This window comes from Lagenorhynchus albirostris, chromosome 2 (genome assembly GCF_949774975.1).
Source record: "Lagenorhynchus albirostris chromosome 2, mLagAlb1.1, whole genome shotgun sequence".
Lineage (NCBI taxonomy): Eukaryota > Metazoa > Chordata > Mammalia > Artiodactyla > Delphinidae > Lagenorhynchus > Lagenorhynchus albirostris.
In genome coordinates, this window is record NC_083096.1 from 80,592,782 (window position 1) to 80,619,892 (window position 27,111).

At 40.6% G+C, this 27,111-nt stretch overlaps 1 protein-coding gene across 20 annotated transcripts in view; it reads right to left on the minus strand.

The window, feature by feature from the left end:
• PDE4DIP (phosphodiesterase 4D interacting protein) overlaps positions 1–27,111 on the minus strand; it is a 223,359-nt gene that overhangs the window by 128,657 nt on the left and 67,591 nt on the right. For all 20 annotated transcript variants that reach the window (XM_060139176.1, XM_060139195.1, XM_060139204.1 and 17 more), the window contains one exon: positions 15,395–15,505. In XM_060139176.1, the coding sequence (XP_059995159.1) occupies positions 15,395–15,505 (111 nt within the window). The remainder of the gene's footprint in view (positions 1–15,394; positions 15,506–27,111) is intronic.

The following is a 27,111-nucleotide window of genomic DNA, read 5'->3' on the forward strand; positions in this document are numbered from 1 at the left end:
TACATATCAGTGTATACATGTCAATCCCAATCTCCCAATTCATCCCACCACCACCTGCCCCGCCGCTTCCCCCCTTGGTGTCCATACGTTTGTTCTCTACATCTGTGTCTCTATTTGGCAGGCGGATTCTTAACTACTGCGCCACCAGGGAAGTCCAGTCTCATGACTTTAAATACCATCTATATGCTGATGACTCCCAAATTTATATCTCCAGCCCAACCTTTTCTCCAAAATTTCAGATTTATACATTCAACTACTTACATGATATTGCCACTGGAAATGTCCAACAAATATCTCAAACATAAATGTCCAAAACGGAACTCCTACTCTCTACCCTCAAACCTGCTCTATCTTCCCTATCTCAATTATGGCAACTCCATCCTTCCAGTTGCTTAGGCCAAAACCCCTGATGTCATCATTGATTCCTTTCTTTCTCTCACATTCCATATCCAATCCATCAGCAATCTTGTTGGTGTTACCTTCACCACTTCTCTCCACATTAACTGCTATTACCTTAGCCTGATCACCATCTCTTATGTGGACAACTACAATGACTTCCTAATAGCCCTTCTGGCTTCTACCCTTGCCTTCCTATGGGCTATTCTCAGTATTGTAACTACAACGATCTTTCAAACATCAGATAGGACTGTCACTGGCTGAGTGTCATCTTGTCACTCAGAGTAAAAGCTGAAGTCTTTAAAATTATCTACTAGGGTCTATCTGATGTGTACAATCTCCATTACCTCTGGGACCTCATCTCCCAACATCCTCGCCCATTCTTATGCTGTTTCAGTCTCCATGGCTCTCCTGCTCTTTCTCTACCTGGAATGGTCTCCTCCCAGTTATCTGTTTGGCTAACTTCTTCATCTCCTTTAGGCCATTGCTTAAAAACTATTTTCTATTGCATAGCCACTCTGGAAAACAGTTTGGTAGTATCTTATAAATTGAAATACATGATTATTATATGATCTAACAATTCTACTACTGGGTATTTATCCAAGAGAAATACAACAAAGACTTGTACATGAGTATGCATGTCATAATAGCCTTTAGTCATAATAGCCAATCACAGGACACAATCCATATGTTCATCAACAGGCGAATGGATAAACAAATTGCATTATATTCATACAATGGATTACTACTCAGCAATAAAAAAAGAGTAAACTACTGATACAAACAACATAGATGACCTCAAAATCATTGTGCTAAGTGAAAGAAGCCTAACACCAGAATCTATACTCCCTGATTCCATTTATATGAAATTCTAGAATAGAACTAAACTATAGACTGAAAGCAGATCAATGGTTTCCAGCAGTCAGAGATGTAAAAGGGCTGGCACCCGTGGGACACAGCAATTTTTGAGGCGATGGAAGTGTTTTATATCTCAGTTGTGGGGTGGCTATTTCATAGGTAGATATATATATATTTGTTAAATTCATCAAACTGTACACTTAATACAGTCAATTTAAACAAAAAAAAAAAGAGAGAGAGGAAAACAGAAATGGCAACACAGCCAAGTACAAAGGGTGAGTAAGGAGCTCAGCATAGAGACCACCAATCTGGGATGGCTTCATTGCCTCAGGTCAGCCTTATGGGGGCTATAAACGCTGTGACGGTAAACCCATGAGTAAATCTTCCTCCATCCACTGGTCATTCTCATGTTTATTGACTTCCCTTCCCATCTCATATCTGTATAATAAAGTTACAAAAAGATACAGGAAAATCATGTGGTGGACAGTCTCTAACAGGGCTCCCCATGATCCCTGCCTTCCAGTGTTCATGTCTTTGTGTAATCCCCACCCTGAGTACAGCAGGATGTGTAACTTGCTTCCAAGCAATAGTCTATGGCAAAGGCGACGTACTGTCACTCCTGTGACTACGTTAAGTCTTAAGAATATCTTACTAGCTGACTTGCTCTAGAGCTTCTCCTTGCTACCTTGATGATGTGAATGTGTGGGAAAAGTCCACATGGCAAGGAACAGTAGGTGGCTTCAAAGAACTATGGGCAATCTCTAGCCAACATTCAGCAAGAAGTCTGGGCCCTGAGTCCTACAAGGAAATAAAGTCTGCCAACAACTCAAGTGAGCTCAGAAGCAGATTCATCCCCAGTCAAGCCTCCAGATAAGAATTCAGCCTGGCCATTACTTTGGTTGTAGCCTAGTAAAACCCGAAGCAGAGAACTCAGCTAAGCTGTGCCTGGACTGCTGACTCATGTAAACTGGGAGATAATGTGTTTTAAAAACCACTTTCTAAATGTAGCCTCTCCTGACCACTCTTGAACGCTGCAAACTGCCCTCCATTCTTATACTTTTTGACCCCCTTACCCTACTCTAGTATTTTTTTCCCCATTAGGACTTACCACTTGCCAACATTCTAAATATGTTATTTAATATTTATTTATTGTCTGCCCCCTCATAATAGAATATAAATTTCATGAGGGTAGGAATATTCGTCTGTTTTGCTCATTTATATTATTATTATAACCACCTCCAATAGCATCTGGAACATAGTAGGTACTATCAATATAGGTGAATGAATATAGTAGGTACTACGAATATAACATAGTAGGTGTTATTGAATATTCAATAAACATTTTTAAATGAACGAGGCCTAATGCTTAGATTTCAACTAGGAGCAACCTAATTTTATTCTTGCAGGGACAGAGCATAGCTAATCACTGTCTGTCACATACTGAGACTTCTAAAATTTTCTATTAGGTCACCTCTGAGTTTGTTCTTTCCCAAATTAAAAATCCCAATTTCATTGCCCTTTTCTCATTTGCCTCATTTTCTAATTTTTAATTTTTGAGTCTGAATATTTCTCAATTTCCTCTGAATTTCTGGAGTTCTACACCAGACAGCACTAGTCTGACAGGGCAATGTACAGGGATAAGGACAGCCTGGTTTCTATTACATTCCACAAGGCAATTGCACCTGTTTCACAAGTAAAAATAAGGTCAATGCCACCTTTTAGGGCAGATACATCAATGAGACAATGCCACCTCTTCCTGCCACAATCTTGGTAAAAACCACCATGAAAATGGATATCATTTTACTAGAGCTCCTTCTTTTCTTTTTAGTCTGACCTTAACGCAATGTAGAGTTATTCACTAAAAAACATCATTTGCATTTGAACAGTGACTAACTTTAGTTTCTAAAGAATGTGCCAAGACCTTGCTTATTAACTGAAGAATTAGGCCATGTAGCTGCTAGGATACCAGGTATACACCCTGAGGCTATTAATGGCAAATCTGGTCCTGTGAAAAATGGGGACAACCAACTTCATAGGGTTATTATGTGGTTGGGATTAAATATATGTAAACTGCATAGCATAGTGCCTGGCACGTAGTAAACACCAAATGGATCCCCTCCTCCATAGGGTATAAATGTGAAGTATTTAGCATATATTTTCCATGTGTAAGCACAAATTTGGGAATAGAGGAGAGAGGATACAAGACAAAGAAGGACAGAATACTGATACCAAAAGGTGGGACAAGACCTGGGCCTAGAAACCTCTCCTGGAGATAAGTAGCCTAGAAATAGATAGAGAAGGAGTCCTCAGGCTATTTTCCTCATGACCATTAATTGCCCTCCATCTTATATCAAGACCCTTAGGCACTGGTGACATACTTTGACACCTCGAAGAAGTAGGGAGAACAGGAGAGGAAAGAGGGGAGAGAGAAATTCGGAAGTTAGCATTGAGGGCCAAAGGAGGGTAGAGAAAGCCTGAGGCAGAGTTCTGGTTCTAACTGACATCACCACCCTCCACCTGCAGCAATTCAGGCAAGCCCCCTGATGTGGCCCGACACAACGAAGCTTTCCACAGCTGAAGGGACCTTTCTGCTCTCACCCCCAGCTTTGTAGAGACTGGCAGGGACCAGTTACGACCATCCTGACTCTGAGTTCTCTGAGGCTTCAAATGGTTTGGCAGCAACCTGGGCTTCTCCATAATCCCACAAGCCTGGAAGGGATCGGAGAGAAAGTACAAGACTTCAAGCGGAGACTGCTCCCCACCTCTAAAGGATCTTCTCCTCTGAGACCCAGAGGTCCACTACCTTCATCTGATTTCTGTGCCAGGAAGACCCTAGGATCCAGCTCTAGACTCAGGAGCTCCTGACTTTGCAGCAGAGTGATGACAACACACCATGTCATCAACTGAGTTGTGTTAGGTGGGCAGGACAAGGTTTATGTTTGTACTGAGCATACGCTCCGCTTGACTAGAGAGAGTCTGGATGGGGGGGGGTCTGATGGAGTATTTCTAGGAGGGGCAGCCACCTCTGTGGCCTCAGAAGGAAGCTCTGAAACCTACCAAGGAAAAGTGACCTGGAAGGACTTGCTTACGTCTGGCCCTCAGCCAGGGCCCAGACTCTCCTTTTGCAGCTCTAGGTCATGGCCTTCATGCTGGCAGCCTCTGCCCACCCAGGGGCCTCAGAGGAGGGCTTCCTCCTCAAGCCTCCATGTGGGCTAAGGCTCTGTGTGTATAAAGAGGTGGCTTCCTGCCCGACACGCCAGTGGGGCCGTATGTGAGGTTGGGATGTAAAGAGCTGGCATGACAAGGCAGTCGGTGCCTTTCATTCACTCCCAACCTCTTTGAGCCAAGTTTCCAAATAACAGGGATGATAACTGCCCAGTGCGGCCCAAAGTCTGTTCTAAAGTTGCTTGGCAAAAAGCCACCTATTACTTAGCCCTCCACAGAACGGCATGTACCAAGTCAGATCACTGTCTTTTGGTGTGTGGGTGGATTAGCTGCTACTTAACATGATAGGGTGGGCCCCTTTCCAGTTTGCACCAGCCCCCTGCTCTGTACCTTCTCCATGTATAACACAGCCTCATTTCTCTGGGAAGTTGAACTTGCTTAGATGAGATGGCAAAGGCCAGAGGAGGAAGAAACCCCCCAGCCTCCCCCCCCCAAAAAAAGATCCCCATGGCTTTTGGAAACATATAATGATGAAACTCCTAGGGAAGGGGTACGTAGGCTGAGGAACTAAATATTTGGCAGCAGGCACAGGGTACAGAATCATTTATCTGTGAAGTACTCTAGCTTCTGCTGTGTATACTCTATTTTAGCCCAGGATTATCAATACAAAGAAGAAGAAAGTCTAAACTTCTGACAAGCATATAAATTCCTTGAACTTTTTGGAAGACCCAGGAAGTCACTACAAGTGCCTGGACAGGAAGCAAGGCCTTCTGGATTCTAGTTTCAACATGACCATTAATTTGCAATGTGTCTTTATTCCTGTTTCACCCCTAGGTTTTTCATGACATTTTTTTCCCTTAAATTCCATATATATGTGTTAGCATACGGTATTTGTCTCGGGGGAGGGGGAAGGGTAAACGGTGACAAAGCGAGAGAGAGGCATGGACATATATACACTACCAAACGTAAGGTAGATAGCTAGTGGGAAGCAGCCGCATAGCACAGGGAGATCAGCTCGGTGCTTTGTGACCGCCTGGAGGGGTGGGATAGGGAGGGTGGGAGGGAGGGAGACGCAAGCGGGAAGAGATATGGGAACATATGTATATATATAACTGATTCATTTTGTTGTGAAGCTGAAACTAACATACCATTGTAAAGCAATTATACTCCAATAAAGATGTTTAAAAAAAAAATATTTGCAATGTGACCTTAAGCGAGTTACTTTACCACTCTGGGTCTCCGTCTCTCTGTCTTTAAAATAAATGTTTTACTCATTAGGGAAAGCTGAGTGAATGGTATATAGGAACTCTCTATTTTTGCAAGTATTCTGTATATCTAAAGTTCCTTTAAAATAAAAAGCTTTCTTAAGAAGTGAAGTGAGGGGAACTTCCCTGGTGGCACAGTGGTTAAGAATCTGCCTGCCAATGCAGGGGACACGGGTTCAAGCCCTGGTCTGGGAAGATCCCACATGCCCCGGAGCAACTAATCCTGTGTGCTGCAACTACTGAGCCCACATGCCACAACTACTGAAGCCCACGTGCCTAGAGCCCGTGCTCCGCAACAAGAGAAGCCACCGCAATGAGAAGCCCATGCATTACAACGAAGAGTAGCCCCTGCTCACCGCAACTAGAGAAAGCCTGCGCGCAGCAGTGAAGACCCAACACAGCCAAAAATAAAATAAATAAATAAATTTATTTATTTTTTTAAAAAGTGAAGGGGGCATACAGACTATCTCCAGGATCTTTTGTAACTCTAAACTGATTCTGTGTTCTTATTTATCTCCTTTCAAGTGAAAGTAAGTCATTTTCCAGCTATCCAAATATATATCAAAGCAGAATTTTCAGATCCACTCCTCCTACCGCAGACGAGATGTTGAGTAGCCCAAGCAACAAACCTATTTTTTGCTTTTAACATACCCTATACCCTGGGCAAAAGCTGCATTCTCCAAAAACACATTAAAAACATTCCCTCCATATCCTCTTTGTTCTCATAAACAAATAAATTCATCCAGTTGGGAAAAGCTGTTTCTGGCAGCCCATGCTCACAGAATCTCAGTTTTTCCCTAGCAACTGGGCTAATTATAACTCCAGCTACCTGGTAACAGCACTAGAGTTTCCTAACATTGACAGGCAGTTTTAAAGCCATCTCAGCTCTGCTGGCATGTGCCTTCCTGAGAAGGCATCAGAGGAGCTGTGAGACTGGGAGAAGGGAAGCGACTACCTTAGTTAAGGTGAGGGTATCCAAAGGGGCTGCTCAGAATCACGGAACTTCAGAGCTGGGAGAGATGTTAGTGTCAATGCCAGTTCAGCCCACACGTTTTATACCTAAAGAACCAGAGACCCAGAAGAAGCGACTTGTCTTAGCCAGGATTCTGGCAGTCTTCTTGATTCCTTTCCATCAACCCTCCCATCCCATCAACCACCAAGTCCTACAGATAGTTGACCTCCCAAATATTTCGCAAGTCAGCTCCCTCTCCTCCACTCCTATTGCCATGGGCCTCATTTAGGCCCTCATCATCTCTTGGTTGGCCTATCTGTTCTCCTGACTTCCTGTCTTATCTTCCTTGAATCCATCTTCCCCACCCATCAGAAGGATCTGGCATGTTCCCTGCTGCTTAAAGCCCACCAGTGGCTTCCTATCCTCCTTAGGATAAAGTCTACACTCTTTAAAATGGCACAAAGGATTACGCCCTGCAGACCCTTCAGCCTCATTCTATGCCTAGAACTTAAATTTAGCAACACAAAACCACTTACAATTCTCCACACATACAATGTGGTTTCTTGTCTCTTAGCTTTTGCTTCTTTCTTTTAACCCTCCCCGCCCTCGCACCATTGACTAACCAATGCTTACTCTCCTTTGAAGACAAAGCTCAGGGGTCATCTCTTCAAAGACTCCTTAGTAGATTTTCCTTCCATCTCCTCTATTCAGTTGGGTTAGAGATGCCTCATTTGAGTTCCCTTATACTTCATATGATCTCTATTACTGACTCCTACCATACTCTGTATCACTTGTGTCTCATGCATCTTTGAAGCCTCAACGTCCCAGCATAGTACTTGGAATATAGTAGGTGCCCAATTAATGTTTATTAATGCATGAATGGCGAAATCCAAAGTTCTCCATGATTTGTCCCCTGCTTACCTTTCCAACCACCACCACAAGTCCTCAATATCATGTGTTCCAGTCATACTGAAAGATTTAAGTGTGTCAAGCACTCAATGCTTTTTCCTGTTTCTATGTCCTTGTAAATACTATTCCTTCTGCCTGAAATGCTTTACCCCGATCCTTGTTCTATTATTATTTTTTAAGATTCAATTCAAACTTCATATGCTTGACAAGGCCTTTTCTGGTGCATTTTACTGTTCTCCTTAGTACTATAGAGCAATCTGTACATACCTCTATAGTAGCCCTTATTATACCATTTTTATTTATTTGTTGATAACTTTCTCCACCAGCATCTAGCACAGCAGCTGGCATACAGCAGTCAATAGATGCTTGAATTAACGAATGCATGTGTAGAGACATGAGTAAATGAATGGCCAAGGTGATAATGTAAATAAGGTAAACACTTGAGACAGGGACTTACGATGCCTAGTCTTTCAACTATATTACGCTCCTTTTATCAGTGTGTAAACCTGGATGTACATAATAGGAAGAAGTGGCTTTCTGATAAGTCCATGCAGAAGTACAAATTATGTAGACATAGTTAAGGAGATAGTTGAAAGTGGTTTAAAATTAAATCAGGCTCCAGGATTTAGTTTTAGATTTGTTTCCTAGTGATTAAAAGAAAAGGTCTTAAGTATTCAAAGGAAAAAAATGTCCTCTTCCAAACAGGTAAGTATTATGACATCTAATTAAGAGCTCTTAAAAATGAGAAGAGTTGTGTTAGGTAAAAACAAAACAAAGCCAAAAGTTGTATTTGTTAAGGATTTCACAAAATTTTAAAGTAACTATGACAGTTATGGGAAAGTTGCTTTAAAAAATTTTAGTGGTAAAATATACATAATATAAAGTTTACCATTTTAACCATTTTTAAGTATACAGGTCAGTGGCATTAAGTACATTAACATTGTGTAACCATCCACCTGCAGAACTTTTTCCCCAATTGAGTCTATATCCATTAAACAATAACTCCTCATTCCCTACCTCCCCACAGCCCCTGGCAACCACCATTCTACTCTCTGTCTTTATGAATTTGATTGCTCTAGGTACTTCCTGTAAGTGGAATCATATAATATTTGTCCTTTTGTGACTGGTTTATTTCACTTAGTATAACATCCTTAAAGTTCATCCATGCTGTAACATGTGTCAGAATTTCCTTCCTTTTTAAGGCTTAATAATATTCCACTGTATGTATACACCACATTTTGTTTATCCATTTATCTGTCAGTGGACACTTAGTTTGCTTCTACCTTTTGGCTAAGTGAATAATACTGCTATGAATGTGGGTTTACAAATATCTGTTCGAGTTCCTGCTTTCACTTATTTTGGGTATATACCTAGAATTTGAATTGCTGGATCATATAATAATTCTATGTTCAATTTTTTGAAGAATTGTCATACTGTTTTCCACAGTGGCAGCACCATTTTACATTCTCAACCAGCTATACACAGGGTTCCCACTTTCTCCACATCCTGGCCAATGTATGTTATTTTCTGTTTTTGTTTTGTTTTTATCATAGCCATCCAAATGGGTGTGAAGTTTAAAAAAAATTTTTTAACCAAAAACACAACTATTGGTTACAACTATTTAATGAATGAAGTCTCCCTACTTTCTTCCTACTTCTACTCCCCCAAAGAAGAGGAAATGCACAAGCAAGCCTTCAAGAACCTCAGAAAGCAGAGAATGAGGTGTCAGCACACACACTATGTACAGACATGGACACACGAGACTCTAAAATAACATTTCCCCAGAAATGTTTAAAAATAGTTTGGCCAAATTCACCCTTATTTCTTTCTCTTTATTTACATTTCCCCCTTCCTTACTGTACACATTTCTTAAAGTTCACATAAGTAAAACATAGGGGAAAAAAACTTAGCAGCTGACTAAACAAGGTATCCAACTATAAAAAGAAAACAGTCAACTCTGTTAAATATAAGAAAACCACTTATTCTGCAACAGCAGCTGCAAGTTACTTTAGACAGTAATCTGAGAAGGTGCACACTCTCTAGTATGTGTCTCCAGGTATGCAGGATGGTCATAATCCTTTACATTTATTTAACATCTAACACATTAAACATGTTTATATATAGGGAGGAGGGCAGGGCGAGAATTCATGCCTCCATTTCGGGAAACTAAGGTTCAAAGAAGTTAAGGACCAGGCCAAGGATATGTAGTAGGAAAAGGTAAATTCAGAATTCAAGTTTTCTGGGAGTTCCCTGGCAGTCCAGTGGTTAAGACTTGATGCTTTCACCACGGTGGCCCGGGATCAATCCCTGGTCGGAGAACTAAGATCCGGCAAGCCATGCGGCGCAGGCAAAAAAAAAAAAGGAACACAGAATTCAAGTTTTCTGACTGAGTTCAAAACTTGTGTCCCTACATTTTGATATCCCTCAAAGATACTTGTTTTTCTGTAATTGCCTCCATTGGTTCAAGTCAAGGTTCCTAAATTATATGGCCTGATGGAGTTCCTTGGGGCTTCACTGAACTTTTGGATACTTAGCACTGTAAGTCTGCACGTATACTCTTACTCATCGTATTTCCCAAAGCCTAAAGAAATCAGGTTAGGACGAAAGAAAATCAGTCATTGAGCCAAAAAGAAATTCAATGAAGAGAGCAGATCTTGAAAGTTCTCATTCAAGGAAAAAAAATTGTAACCATGTGTGGTGATGGATGTGAACTAGACTTAAATACAGTGATCATCTCGTGACATATATATATAGAGTCATTATGTTGTACACCTGAAATTAACAATACGTTAATTATATCTCCATTAAAAAGAAAGCTAGGTCTTAAAAATTAAATAATTTAGAACCAGGCCAAGCTACAAAGTATTAAACCAAGGTGATAAAAAATTTTGAATCATAACCAAGCATAGTCATAATAATTTTTGTGAAAGCAAAGGACTTTGTATTATTACTAAATATTTTATTAAAAAATTTAACAAATCTAGCCTTTCTTGTTTATTTTTTTTGAAGAAACATTTGTATGTGAGGGTGATAGTAACTGTGCTGTAATAGGGACACTTCGATTATATTATGTTATTTATACATGGGCAAACTAAAATGGAGAATTGAGACAAATAGGCCAAATTATCCCAAATCCACTACTGAAGAAGAAGAAACTGATTTGGAATTCAAAAGTGGCCCAAATTGGATGTGTCCAGTAACTGGACTTATCTGGATAATTCTGCCATCTCCCAGTTTGTCACAACAGGGGCAAATATTGTTTGAGGGCTTACTACCATGTGAGAGGCATTGTGCTGGTTTCAGTGGATTGGCTCACTTGATATTGCTCCAGACCCTGTAAGACAGAAATTATTACAAGACCTACTTTAGCTCAGGGAAATTATAGTATTTGCCCAAGTTAACCCAGGTAGCAAGTAGTAGAACCAAGATTCCATCTCAAGCCTGTCTTATTCCTAACTCTTAACTACTACGCCCAGTGATAGCAGAACAGTAGAAATGACAAAAATTTGGTAGGCAAGTAAAGTCAGTGCGCTGTTTATCATGATTTTAAAAACCTAGCTGTGAAAAAAACCAAAAACCAAACAAACCTAGCTGCAGAAATAAGCTACGTATAAACTTCAAAGTTTGCTCAGGAAAAATATCTAGACTCAAAGATGAGAAACCACAGCTCAGAGAAGTCAGGCAGTTTAAAGACCACAAAACAATGGAACACAACTCTTTCAACTCCTGTCTAAAGGCCAAATCGACTTTAACTGTCCAACACCAATTGTGTCATATTTAAACATTGACTCTATCTGGTCCAGGAGGACAACATTCAGTTTCTCCTGTCGCTTTTGTTATTGGATCTGACCCTGTCAGGTTTTAAATTCCATTCTTAGAATGGAACCTTAGATCTTTTTCAAAGCAACCTTATATAATAATAAATTCACACAAGCTTAGCAAGTAAGTAGTCATCGTGTGGCAAAACATAGTGGATGGTGGTTTTGTATGCTGTTTGGGGATTGGGTGTTTATCACACAGCAGTGGATTTCACAAATTCCAGGGTTGGGCATATTTCTAGTGGGGGCACGCTCAGCTATCATGAGAAGATGCAGGATTAGATAATCAACAACAACGAGGAAGTCAGCCAAGTTGCCGCCCAGAAATTATTTACCAGAGCAGCTGCTGTTCAGAAATGCTAACAAGCCAGTCTTCCTGGGAGTGGGCCATGCTCAGCTGTAAACCACTCACAGTGTTTTCTCACTTTACTTTGCTCCAGAATCAGGAGCTCTGTGTACTGCAACGGTTTCTCCCTTCCTTGCTTTATATATTGTCTTCCCCCAAAACTGAACCTACAATTAATATTTGCTATCAAGAGGGGGCAGTGGTACCTAATCATGTAGGTATATACCCTAGTTGTTCTGTGCTGAGGGTAAGCAGCCTCCTCCTGTGTGTTTAAATATTTACAGAAGCTGAAGCTTAAAGGGTAGTTTAACTTAAACATTCAACCAGAAATAGCCAGTCTCGCAGAACCAACTCTTATGTATAATTTAATATTATTTTATTTCTGAATTCTCTGAGTATCTTGAAAGAGAGAAACCCTTGACTCCTTTTTTATTTACTTGCTCTGAAGTTGATACTTTTAGGCTTTTATGTAACTCTCTAGCTCTTACAACTTCTCTTACAATTAAACAGCCTTGTAGCTTCCTTTACAATGAAGAATTATGTATATCTACTTTAGTCTCTCCCTCAATCAGCTACATAAAGGAGGACTTGCCACTTGGAAAGAAAAAGACAGAACCCACTCTCCAGTCCTTTTCTCCTGCAGTTTCTCATATTTCCCTTCCCTGTAGTCATTATGGTGAAATGCTTGATTGCCTCTAAGACAGTAACTTTTTACTCTTCAGTACAAATATTTCAACAAAAGTCTGCAGTAGTAAAAATATGTGAAATGATAAAATAGTTACTATTCATAATAGAATTTTATTACATGTTTCACAAATACTGGTTTTCTTTAAGAGAATCCATGCATACAGCACCCAAATTATTGCAGATTCTCACTTAGTTGGGCATGATTTAATGCTTTTACTATATTTAAAGAGTCCTTCCAACACTAAAAAAAATCAAGCTAAGTTTAGTCACAGAACAGGGCTCTAAATTCTTATCTGAACTACCTGACTTACCATGTGATGCACTGCACATCACTCTCCCTGTCTCTGCCAACATGGCTGCTAATTAATTGTCCTAACCTTGTGGAGTCACAAAGGGACTAACATGGATGAACGTAAAACCCATTCATGGGAACATCTGAGGGTGAGATTAAAGGAACCAAATTGCTTTACCATTTTTAAATATCATAATAACTATTACTACTAGTAGGCATACAACTACTACCCTCTCATACCTGTAGGATGCTATGAAGTTTACAAAGTGCTTTGATTATGTCTTCTTATTTAATCTTTATGGCTGCTGTTTATTCATACTCTCAACAAATAATTTTCGGGGCCTATGGTGCTGTGCATAATTCTTTTTTTTTTTTTTTTTTTTGCGGTACGCGGGCCTCTCACTCTTGTGGCCTCTCCCGTTGCAGAGCACAGGCTCCGGACGCGCAGGCTCAGCGGCCATGGCTCATAGGCCCAGCTGCTCCGCGGCATGTGGATCTTCCCGGACCGGGGCACGAACCCGTGTCCCCTGCATCGGCAGGCGGACGCTCAACTACTGTGCCACCAGGGAAGCCCCTGTGCGTTATTCTTAATGCCAGTTCTACAGGGACTGGAACAGGCTCAGAGATGCTAAGTAACTCGCCCAGGTCTCTGATTGTCCAAGGCTCTTGATCTGTGGTTTTCTAATCCCTTGTTCTTCCATCAAAATGCAACTGTCCTGATTTCTATCAATTCCTCATCACTACATAGTGTGATAAACTAACTTCAACTACGATGTTCATGACTGATAACGGCTTTATGTATTCTGCTTCCCAAATAAGGGCATTTTAACCTAGGCTGTTGGTGCTTCCCAAATAATCGCAGCCAAACAGGATGAGTAATGTGACAGGCGAATGGAACAAAGGTATGGTGAGAAGGGAAAGGAGGGGACACAATAGTTTGAGATTCTCCATATTATAGGATGCCTGTAGCTGCCTGACTACTCTGCTCTTAGACCAGGAAGAGACAGGGCCATTTCTACTTCCTGAGTGGGACTAGTGGCAATACAGGAGTCTAACAAAGGGTTGTCACCTCTGCATGTGACAATGTCCTGTGGCCCACTTACCCCCACCATACCTCGGTGCAGCTCCTATAATCCTCTCAGTCACACTTCTCCAGGACAGCGACGGTACCCTCTCACACCCACCCAGAGTGTCCCCTTAGCCAGTGCAGAGCAGAGGGTGAGACCAACTGACACAAGCGATCATTTGATTCAAGCTAAAAAAATCTTTTCCCTCAAATTATCTACGAAATTGCCCCTTTCTTCTGTCTTGCTTTGGAGACAGTTAATGGGAAAATGTCCCTCCCTCTGCACAGTGAACAAATTCATTCACTATTCCTACTCCGAGGCAAATACTGCACTCACGCTCCCCTTCTCCCTCTCTCTGAGTTACCAACCCTCACTTGGCAATATCCCTCTCGACCCCTGGCAGCTCCACTGAAGCACATTCACTATATAGTCACATAAAAGACAAAAGATGAGTCTGGATCAATTTCAGGAAAATTCAGATTAAAACATGGAAATCCAGAAAAGTCAGAAAATAGAGCTAAATCCCTCAGATTTAGCTGTTCATCTTAGTTGAATTTACCAAACAGTGGTTTGGGTCTGAAACACCAGTTATTCCTCTGATCTAAAGTATTATCTAGCAGCCTGTAACGCTTCCCAAACTCCTTCTCGACAGGACAGGGCACACATAGATAATGATAATATTGGTATAGTCCTCTGGTGCAAACAGCTGGAGATTTAGAAACTGATAAAGTCAGAGGCCACGAGCTCCAGGTCGCTCAGGCCGCTTCAGGTCCTGCTAGCCCAGACACTAAGAAAGCTAAGGAAACCAACATTGTGGCAACCGGTTAGGAAGCTTAATCCTTGTAAACCATAGCCTAATGTCCTCTTCCCAAGGTGCTGTCTCATCTCACCCTCAACTCAGCCAATCCCCTCTGTCTTCCTTCCCAGCCCCACTCCCCCATCAATCAAGACAGCCCTCCCTTTCAGGGAAGCCGCCATTCCCTCTCCCACCCCACCCAAGGCCAACGGCTGTTCATTCCATCAATACCCTTTCTTCATTCTAAGGTGAACTATTCCTAAAGACGAAAATGCCTAAGACCCCGTCCTAAAAGCTCATCTGCATAATCATCTTCAAAAACAAACACGAATTTCTCAAGGAACAGAAACGTCCTCAGCCCCTGCCCTGTTCCCCATGGCATCATTCCCTGCCCCCATGTGCCAGGGCTAGAAGGGTCCCTTCTCTAAGCAGAGCGTGTGACTTGAAAACTACCAGCTTCAGTCACCTCCCGGGCTTGTTTAAAAATGCAGATTTCTAAGCTCCCCCTCCCTTACTAAATCAGAATCCCTGGGGGTAAGGCAGTAATCGACACTTTAAACCAGCCCCCAAGGTGATTGTTCTGCACAGTTCCAAACCAGAGGTTGAGAGCCTCTGATTTAAGCCAGCTCGCTCTCTTTACAGAGTAGGAAAGTAGGAAACGGGCACAGATGAGGTGAAATGGGCTTGTCCAAGGTCACACTGGCGTTAAGGTGACCAGGCCAGGCCAGGCCGGGAGGCCGCCTACCCCACTGATTCGCACAGCACCAGCTAGGAAGAGCTCGGAATCTGGATGTGTCCACCACCAGCCCCTGCCCCCCGCAAGCCGCAGGCCCCCGCACTCACCCTCTTGTAGATGTCCTCCCTGCTGGCCTCATACTTCTGCTGCATGCGCTCCTCCAGGAAGTAGATGCGCAGCTTGAGGCTGAAGTTCTCCTTCTTCAGGTCATTGAGGTGCTGGGACAGAGTGCGATATCCATTAGACATGGTGGGCAACCCATGGGGAGGAGCACATGCCCAATCGCCCCCTCAGCCCAGGAACGTGGTGCAGCTTCACCGCGGCATGAAGCGAGCCGGCGGCGACGCTGCGAGGCTACGGCGACATGCCCCTGATGGCTGGCGCTCTCTCCCGCACTTGGGCCTGGGCTCGCTGCTCTGGGTGCTGGAGCGCAGCGCGCTTTCCTTTTTTACCTCGGGAGATATTTGCGGAATCCCTGACAGAGGAACATGCTGCGTGAACTCAGACACAAGTGGTGTAACCCGACTCCAAGCTAGGACTCGGCTCTCACCCTCCCTCAGCCTCTCAGGCCCAACTGTAGGCAGTTAACAGTTTCTCAGAAAAGAGAGGGGGCTGACCCTCAGAAGCTTCCAGGAAATGGGGAATGGGAGTAATTCAAGGTGATGGTTGGGTTGCAAGGACACAGAATGGCCCACAAAATGGTGACCACGTATCAAATATCCCCCTTCTGTCAGGTGCAAATCTTAAAGAACGACTCATCAGAGGGGTTTCTAATTTCCTTGAATGATCCAGAAGCTCACCTCTCATCAGTTCCTTCCCAGTTTTATTCCCTGGACCTTTCCAGCCCTGAGGCAGTTAAAGAAATAGCCTTTATTACCATGCCCCTCCCCCCATACACACCTGAGCCACCTCCAAAGAAAGGGCCAATCTTCTCATTCAGTGGAATCTTTGCAAAAATCTGTTTACCAGTTACACAAGCTCCAAGAGGCAGGGTCAAAGGTTCCTCCCTCTCAGGGATGAGGGCGAAAAGAGGGTGGGAGGCGATGGAGGGAGGTGTCAGGCTGGAGCCCAGAGACTTTACCCAGTCACTAGCTCTTAACTCCGGCACCTGCCAAGTGGAGCTAGGCACTCATTACCAGATCCTGCTCCTAAAGCAATCTAAGATCCTTGAAGGACAGCTGCAACGTTGGCAGGAAGTATTATTTATACCACACCACACGGGACATTGAAGGTGACCGGGAGACAACGCCACAGCACAGATACCACACACAGGTTCTTGGTTGCAGTAATACTAGCTTGAAAACAAATTAACATTCACATCCAAAGTAAAGGAAACAAAAACTTTATACTTAATTCACGTAGAAGCTTCCTCCCCAACCTACCTGCTCTTCATTCTTCTAATTCTTTCTTCACTCTTCGTAATAATTCCAATCAACCTCCCTTTTTTGTACACAGCAGGTAGTATGTTGGGCATGAGGAATACAAAGATGAAGACAGTCCCAGCCCTCCAAGAGATAGGTGGCCGTAGAGATGTAGGTGCGTATGTTTTACACTATAATCCTCCAGGCCTGTGTTATTCAAACATTTTACATTTCACACTGCAATCCAGTGCGTGCACACACACACACAACTGAAGTAGAAGTTCCCCAAAGTAATGTTAACCATCACTATGTAGGATGCACTCTGATATTTCCTATTCCGTTTCTCTTTTTGGGAGTGACCCACTGAATTGATTCCATGACCCACTAATACGTTTTGTCCTAAAGTTTGAAAAATACTGGATCTGTGGGAACCCAGAAGAAAGAGTGATTCATTCTCATTAGGATGGTGAGAGAAAGAAAGCTTTGACTAGGAGTTGCACTTGCACTTTGCTTTGAAAGACAGAAAAAATTTGAGTGAATAAAGTGGCCTCAGGAGGGCATAATTAGAACTGAGCATTCTCTCAAATAGAGCTGGATTATAAGTAGGCAACACATTTCTTACCTAGACCACTGGTAACTTAAGACAATATATTCTTCATTTTTTTAAAAAAAGCACACATTTAAAATGCATTTAGCTAATTTCATTAAATCTGTGCTCTTAGAATAAATGAATTTCACCTAGGCTTAATTAGAGACAGTGAGGAAGAGAAAAGTCTGAGGTAAGACTCAAGAAGATCCTTTTCTGGTCCCAGCTTTGTTACTAAATAGACGTATGACCTTGGGAGTACACGTCTCCAGAGGCCTAACTGTCCTCATTTATAAAACGAAGTGGTTGGAAACGGTGATTTTAAGGCCCTTTCCTGGTCTAAGCTCCTAGAGGAATAACCTGATTATTATTACCTCCATTTTGCACAGGGGGAGCCAGGTGCCAGATTCTAGATTAGTGTTTAATCATGCTTTTGATGTCTACTTGGATTCTTTCATCATGTAAGATAATTTAATAGAAGCTTTATGGAAAGTAAAATTGCATATGAATGCAGGTGCTCTTATCCAACCTATATATTTCTTTCTTCACATTAAGCCTATTTTCTCTTATGCCCTGTGATCCCTTGTTCTTTTCCTATCTCTCTAGCCTCTTCGCTGTGTTTTTTTTTCTTCTTTTTTTCCTGGCTCTTTAAAGCTACTACTTAAATGATAATTAGCCATTAGGCTTCTGATTTTTTTCTCTTCACACTTTCTCCCTTAGAGATTTTATCCACTTTTAGGGCTTTGACTTTTGCCTCCCAAACAGTGCCCAAACCTCCAACTGAGTTGTCTCACCCAAGATCTAGCCCTACATATCCAGCTGTTGGCTAAATAGTTCAACTTGCATGTGCCATTCTCACGACAAACCTCATGGCAAACACTTTTGCAACAGTGTCTATCATGTCTGCCAGAATTCATCCAGCTAGTTCTTCTCCTTATTAAAGCTAAGAAAACCCATTATTTTCAAAGCATTATTTTCAAAACTCAAATCTTATCCTGTCATCTCCCTTACTTAAAAATCCTTCACAGGCATCTCATCACTCTTAGTATAAAAGAAAAAAAAAAATCACACCCTCTCAAGACACCCTGCCTCTTTTTTCAAGTCGCTTTCTCAAGTTTGAATTCCACCCAAACAAAGCTTTCCCTGCTACGCCAGACTGGAAAAACTTTTTCCTCTTGAGCTCCTAAGGCAACTACTAACGTTTGGCAAGTGCTCGTATGCTGCCTCATGGTGATGCTTTTCTGTTGTCCTGCAGGGTTATTTACACATTTTAGAGCTTTTCACTTTTTCATGTGTCTACCTCTCCGACTAGTCTGTAAGCTGCCCAAGGGTCGATGACTTATATGTCTCTCTATATTCCTTCAGTTCCCACAATTGCCAAGAAGACCTCCCCAGCTAATTCTTCCCGCTGTGCAGTATACAATCACCTCAGTCAGACTCGAGTGTTTTGAGGGCTGGCAAGGCATATTTTGTGTCTTTGTATTCTCGTTGCAGAATATTTAGGACGCACTCCCTAAATATTTGTTAAATTAATGAATAGATAATGATTGCATATATATTTCATTTTTTGCTGATTTAATCTGTTAAATATGGGCTAGGTTGCTTATGTTAGGTTGGCCGAAAAGTTCGTTCGGCTAGGATCTTACGAAAAAACCCAAACAAACTTTTTGGCCAATCCAATATTATTCTCATAACTTTCCAATGATATAGAAAAGTTTGTTTTAATGGTTCCAAAGAAACTACATCTGCTAGAATGGTGACTAGAAAAATAATGTTTTGTTCACTTAAATTTCTAAGTTTATATGCCCATCTTGACTTTGCTCCTGAACTCCAATCTACACCTAACTTCCTAGTAGAAATCTCTACTTGAATATGGACAGCTCATACTCGTGATATATAAAACTGAATTCCTAATTTTTCCCAGGACATATGTTCCTTCCTCTTTGGACCCCATTTCTGTTTGTAACCACCAATATTTGCAGTTGTTTGGGCCAAAACTTTTGAATTATTCTTTACCCTTCTTTCTCATGCACATCATCTCATCTGTCTGTAAATCTGTCTCTCAAGATTTCTATTTTCAACACATATAGAGAAGCTATCTACCACCACTGCCACTCGTACCTTTGCCACTCTGGCCCAAGATACTGTGATCTCTCCTCTGAGTTATTTGAATAGCCCCTTAACTGGTCTCCCCACTCCCACCCTTGCTCCCCTATAGTCGATTCTTAGCATGGCAGCCATATCACTATGAGGGTTACAAAATGTCAGATTGCTCCTCTGCTGGAAACCCCCAATGGCTTCCCATCTAATTGAGAGTGAAAGGCTAAGTCAGTCGTTTTGTTAGCCCATAAGTCCCAAGGCCCTGCATAATCTGGAGCCTCTCCCCTACCCTCTCTTCTACTTTTTTCCTACTACTCTTCCCCTACGTACTCTGCCCCGGCCACACTGTTTCTCTTTGCTGTTTCTCAAAAACACCAAGCACCCTCCCTCCTCAAGGCCTTTCAGCTTATTGATCCTTCTGAATACTATGCTCTTTCTTTAGTTATCTGCATTCTCCTCCTCACCCTCTTCAAGTCTTTGATCAAATGTCACTTCCTCTATGAGGTGACCACCCTATTTAAAACTGTTACTCACCCTATGCCTCACCCCAGCCCTCCATGTCTCCCTTCATTTTTTTTTTAATCCCATAGCACTATCACCTTCTAAAATATTATATTTACTTATTTATTTTGTTTCTTGTCTGTCTCTCCCTACTAGCATGTGAACTCCATGAGAAAGCCAGGATATGGGCCTGTTTTGTTCACTGTTATATCACCTGTACCCAGAATGGTGCCTGGCACATAGTAGGTGCTCAAGAAATATTTAATAAAAGTATGGATGAATACCTAACGTGCTGACTTTGACTTCATTGGACTTAATCCTAATAGAATTCAATCTGTATACAAGATTATGCAGATCTTGTAGGAGGAAGAGCATATCTAAAGGTAATTTTATAAGTAAAATTAATTCTTCTAACAGACTAATTTTAATGCACAATGCAGAATCTGAACTATGTACAAGAGTTCTGAATAAATGGGGAATAATATATGATAAATAACAATCAAAGGGCATTATGAACTGTACAAATAATAAAAACTATAGAAATTAGGAAAGAGAGGCTACCAGAGAAGGTTCCAGAGAGAAGTGACATTTTTGTTCTCCTTAAAGGATGAATCAAGTTTGCATAGGCTGGAGGGAGAATACAAGGCAATCTAGGCAGGTAGAACATAAGCAAAGGTGCAGAGGACCAAGTGGACTGAAACAAAGGGCACATGCTGTCCTGTAGTGGGTGAACAGAGAGGACAGGAAGTGAAGAACCATTTTAGAAAGATCTTGAAAGTCAGGATGAGGAGCCTGAGTTTGTTCCTTTAGCAGATCCTGGTTCTCAGTTTGAACAAAGGGCGAGGAACTACCTACTACTTACTTTATTTGCTTATTACTTATGTTTTGTTTTATTTGTTTGTGTTTTGTAGCTTTATCAAACAAAACCACACACAACCTGGGCTGCTCACTAGACCTCCTAAATCAGGGCCTCTCAGAGCTTTGGATAAGCTCTGCACTGCTTAGGAAACAAACACTGCAGGTTCTTGAGCAAGGGGCAGTGCTTCTATCTTTGTTCTTCCTTTTTAAGGTAGTATATAGAAAATCTTTACTCTTCTCTGAAAATATTTTTTCCAAACATTAACAGTTCTCTCCTGCTCCTTGCTTAATTTCTTCTTCCCACCGCTTCTTAATGTATTAGTCCAGACTGGAAACAAGACTTTAATAAGAACTCAATCAATGCCAACAATAGTAGGAGATTACAACCCAGCTGTTTTATGTCATGCCCCATTAACATAACCGACTGTCAAGTCAGCCTTTAAAAACAACTCAGCCTCAATTTGCTTAATCATATTCAGACCCCCCAGATAGTTCTTACAATGGAAATGCTTGAAAACGTATTAATCTCTTACCAATCCCTCCCCTAAAAATACAGTTCCACTCCACTAAAAATGATTAATCATCTTAATTGACACATTCTTTTCAAATATAATCAAACTTTTGCAACTCAACGTCACCAATTTGATATCTGTGATAATTCATAATTTTACATTTCATGACAATAAAAATATTCGTAAATAACTTAATATGGTAAGCAGAGGAACAGAATAGTGTTTTAAGCAACCCTTGACATTTTACTACCCACTTACAAATTGGCAATAAATATTATCACTATTATACATATTTATCTAGGTGGGATAGCACAGAATTGTGGAAAGGGCAATAGCTTTTGAACCAAGGAGATCTGGGTTCAAATCTCAGCTCTGCTATTTTCTAATTGTGTGACTTTCGGAAAAATACTTAATAGTAATTAACTGTAGGAAAGGAGTCAGGAGGTCGGATTGGGGTAGGCTATTAAGAGTGTTGCAATTGCATCTGTAATGTGAACTTTTAGTTTTCAATATGAGGCAAATAGAGCAAAAATAATATGTGTTAAAATTTAGATATTGGGGGGACTTCCCTGGCCGTCCAGTGGTTAAGACTTCACCTTCCAATGCAGGGGGTGTGGGTTCAATTCCTGGTCAGAGAGCTAAGATCCCACATGCCTTCTGGCCAAAAACCCCAAAAAAACATAAAACAGAAGCAATATTGTAACAAATTCAATAAGGACTTTAAAAAATGGTTCAAATCAAAAAATCTTAAAAAAAATTTAGATATTGGATACATGGACAAGTGTTTTATTGTTCTTTGTATGTTCTTGTCTGTGAAATAGTTTGTTATTTTAAAAAAACTATTTTAAATGGAATGAAACTAGGAATTACAGAAAGGCAGCTTTCAATTAAATATAAGAATAAATTCTCTAGTAGAGCTGGATGTAATGAACTTATTGCCACACTCCATCCATACATTCATACATCAAATATTTACTTAGCACTTACATTATGAGAGAGAGTAAATTTCCTGCCACAAAAAGGAATCAACTGAAATTAAAGGACCACTTGTCAGGGATATTGTTAAGAATCTTCACACATCTACTAGGTTAGTTCTGGAGAACTTTTAAGGTCTTTAGCCATCCTGAGATTCTATGTTTGAAACATATTTTCTCATAGAAACAATATTACCAAAGGCAGCACTAATGAGAGAGCTGTCACTTTTTGAAAGATCTCAGAGCACCCCACCAGCTCTCTTATGGTAGAGCCCTAAAAGGTAGTGGGAGTCTACCTGTTCAGACTGAGTGCTCTGGTTGCCTTGCACAGGAAGAGGAAGAGGAGATAAGTGAGCATAAAGGACATGTTATTCCAAGACAAGCAGCAACAACGACTAGGGACCTAAGGATGACTCTCAACAGACTTTGCTAACAGTTACGTTTTCAAAACAGACCTGTGGGAAAGTCACACCAATGGCTGGAGAGCGCTTCCTGCTCTTTAGCACCCAGGAACCCTACTTGTTTTGGATTAGACGGCAGGGATAGACACGAAGGGATGGGGCAAGGAGAAGGAGGAGGATGGTTTGTTTCACATATAAATATTTTATTTGTAATACATGTATGTGTCTGGGAGTCCCTATGTTTTTATGATAAAATCTAAGTTGGAGAAATACAAAAGTTTAATTACTGGCTGTTTTGAATGACTTTGACTTGTATTACAAAATTAATTAGATATAATTACACTATCTTCACAACAACAATCACTTGTATAGGATTTGACAATATACAAAGCACTTCCATATATGTATTATTTCATTTTATCTTCATTACAACACTGTGAAGTAAGTGGATTGGATATTATTATCCCCATTTTATACTCCAGGAAAGTAAGACATCAGGAAGTTAGCCGATTTGCTTAGCTAGAAAGTGGAGGAGGACAGACTACAGCTTCCAGCAGTCTGACCCATATTTCATACTCATCAGGGCCTTACTCATGACACTAGACGACCCCTGTGAACCTAGGGTTCCCCTGTGACTAATAAGGTACTTCCAATTCTACCTTAGGTCCCTGCATATTTTCAAAAAGTATCCTTCATTATAAATAATATTGCTTGTGACCTCAGAGGATCTGACCACCTGAACCTATATAAAACATAGTTTTCTCCATTTTCAAGGTGACTAAACCAAAGCTAGTCTTCAAAAGATTAAACATAGGGTTACTATATGACCTAGCAATTCCACTCCTAGGTATACACCCAAGAGAAGAGATACATATGTCCACACAAAACAGAAGCATCATTCTCATAGTCAAAAAGCAGAAACATCCCAAACATCCAAAAACAGAAGATTGAATACACAAAGTTTAGCATATCCATATAATGGAATACTACTCTGTCATAAAAAGGAATGAAGTACTGACACATGCTATAACACAAATGAACCTTGAAAACATTATATAATGTGAAATAAGCCAGGCACAAAAAGTCACATATTACATGATTCTATTTATATGAAATTTTCAGACTAGACAAATCCATAGGGAAATTAGATGGGTGGTTTCCAGGGCCTGGGGGAAGAGGGAACAGGAAATGACTACTAATGGGTATAATGGGTTTTTGGGGGGTGATGAAAATGTCCTGGAACTAGATAGTGGTAATTGTTGCACAACTCATTAAATATACAAAAAACATGGAATTGTACACTTTAAAAGGGTGAATTTTATGGTATGTAAATTACATTTCAAAAAAGCTGTTATTTAAAAAAGAAGAAAGAAACTAAAGCTGTGAGAAGTAACATATCCAGTCCTTTGCCTTCTACAAAGGATTTTTCTATGATAAAGGTTCAAGTTCAATTCAGTTCAATTCAGTTAAAAGCAAATGGTTTAGAACTGACCATTTCTAAATGTATATTAATCCTACTTAGATTATGGGGCCCTAACATAAAGGCTAGATAAAGTATACTTTAAGTGGCCCTCAATATTAAATACTCATGGATTATTATGTTCTATCAAAAGTTAAAGTTTTGTTACAATCCTTAAATAAAACAGGAAGAAAACATGATCCACCCTATATTTTGACAGGAAAAACATACTCATTTGGCTGCCCTGAAGAATATACATAACTTCTGCAGAACATTCTAATAAGGAAAATGTCAATCGAAGTCAATCAACTTGGTCTTCCACTCATCAACACTTTCACTTCCACACAGGGTTTCTGTCCAGTGTTCCAGAAGCCAGCTGTTGATGCCTGCCTCAGAAAGCAGACTGAGAACTCTACAAACATCTGGCTTTTTCTCTTTGGGGTTGCACAATAAACAAATCTTTCTTCTGAAACTCTGTTTCTGAAATTTCAACATAATCCCTGAAGTTTCAGTCTTTTAAATGCTAAAATATTAACAATACCATTCAACTTTTTCCCCTTAAACTCAGAAGCATACTGATATCCATCCTCTACACAGCCTTTTCTTGAAATACGTGGCCTGATGGCAAGACAGCTAACAACAGAGCTATTATATCAGGTCAATAAATAAACCCTGTCTTAGGCAGCATCATTGTGTAGATAAATGGCAGGGGTTCCAGTGATGTTCCTGCTGTCTTCGCCCACCATAGATACACACCCACGCTACCCACAATGATCCTGGAATAGCAGGGTGTTGTCATCATCATATTGGAGCGCTATGAACTATATAAAAACAAAACAAAACAAATAACAACTTCCCTGGTCACCAAAAATAAATGGCCCAGCCAGAAATAGCACTGTCAGAGACAGTTAAATGAGTTCCATGGCAAAACGACAGTTGAGCTGCACTGATGCTGGGAGCTCCCGAGGATTCCTAGGCTCCAAACTAGATTCTCCTACGGTTTGGCCCGACCAACAAGAGCAGGACTTGGTGGTGTTTGTTCACAACTGGTGCGACTCAGGAAGATTATTTGCTGAGCTTTTAGTATTCAGATGGAACGTGTCAATTTATGGCCTCACCTATTTTTCTAGATTTTCATTAATTCTTTCTCCACCCTTCTCTAGGAAAGAAGGTGATTTCAAAGGCACAATGAGGACTTTGTCCAGGCATAAGAGCTGAGTTCGCAGTGATACCATGAATAACCATGGCAGTAACAATAAGGCTTTGACCGAGAGTAGCAGGTGGTAGGGGGAGATAAAACCAGCTTGAACCCCATTCTATACTCTAGTGCTCCAGCCATGACAAAAAGCTTCCTGTTGCTGAACTTGCTCTGCTGCCTCCAGGACTTTTCACGGGTAGCAGTGTCAGCCTGGAAAGTCATTCCTCTTCAATTTCCATTCAGCTCTGACTGTACGGATTTGAATTAGATATTACCTACTAAAGGAAGCCCATCTGACCCTAAAGTCTGGGTAAGGGTCCCTCCTGAGTGCCTCCACAGCATTGTAATGATTACATTCTGTTGTAACTGGCTAATCTGTAAACTCCCTGAGGGCAGGAACCATGTTTGCCTATCCATTATTGTATGTGCAGTGCTTAAGACATTATGTTGTATACAGTAAGCACTTTAGAAATATTTGTTGAATGATTAGATAAATAAAAGGAATGCACATTATTAAAAATTCAGATAATACAAAAAGTTATAAAGAAGGTAAAAATCATGGCTAATCCTATCACCCAGACCTAATCACTTTAAATATTTTGGTGTATATCCTTCCAGACATTTCTAGTTTTCTCCCTCAAAAATGAGATCTTATAAATACTGTGATATCACTTATATGTGGAATCTAAAAAATACAACAAACTAGTGAATATAACATAAAAGAAGCAGACTCACAGACACAGAGAACAAACTAGTGGTTACCAGTGGGGAGGGAGGGGCAGTATAGGGGTGGGGGAGTGAAGGTACAAACTGTTGGGTGTAAGATAGGCTCAAGGATGTGCTGTATAACAAATAGCCAATATTTTTAATAATGGAAATGGAAAGTAACCTTTAAAAATCATGTAAAAATAAAATTTTTTTAAAGAGATCTTATTTTATGTAATATTCAAACTGTTGTTGTTGTTCTGTTGTTTAATCTTAAATTTGTTATTATTATTACACACATCCTTCCAAGTCAGTACATTGCTCTGTGATGCTCTGTTGTATGTGTACCATGGCTGAAATAATCAATCCTTGCCTTGATGAATAATAGATTGTTTCTAGTATTTTATTAGTATAAAAACACTGAAACATTCATCCTTCAACACACACCTTTTCATACTTGATCACTGTGCATGTAAAAGCTAGAACAGGCCTGGCACATAGATTGTACCCATATACTGTGTAGATGAACAAACAAATGAATAAGGGAGCAGCTGTACATAGAGAGGCATAATGAAATTGTGGCTAAGCGTTCAGGTTCTGGAATCGGTACACTTCTGTTAAAATCCCAGCTCTAGCACTTTCTAGCAATCCCTAGTCTTTTCCTAGCTTCAGTGTCCCTCCCTGTACAAATGAAAATAATGGTTGTACCAACCTCAAAAGACTGTTTTCAGAACTGAATAAGATAATGCAAGTCAGGTGCATTCTCAGAGGTCTGCACACTGTAGTACTCAATAAATATTAATTGATAACATTATTTTTGTTATTTTAAAATTTTATCATTGGAATGGAAATTCCTCAAGTCCATAGGAAGAAAGACAGAGCTTCTCTTCATACAGTGAAGAGGAGAAGGCAACAAGTTCTAATGAGGACACAGAGAGGAGATAACAAAATATAAGAAGGATTATTCTCATTCAATGCCATTTTCTCTGTGGAAGTGATTGCTCTTTTCTGTGTTGGTAACCATACCTTCCAGAACTTTCAGGGTTGTTCAATTTTTGTAATTTCATTCTTTTTGATAAAGTCACTTTGTTAATTGTGTAACCAAATGTGAACCAATATTTATAACTTTGTAAAGTTTACCGGTATGTATGAATACAAATTAGAAAAAA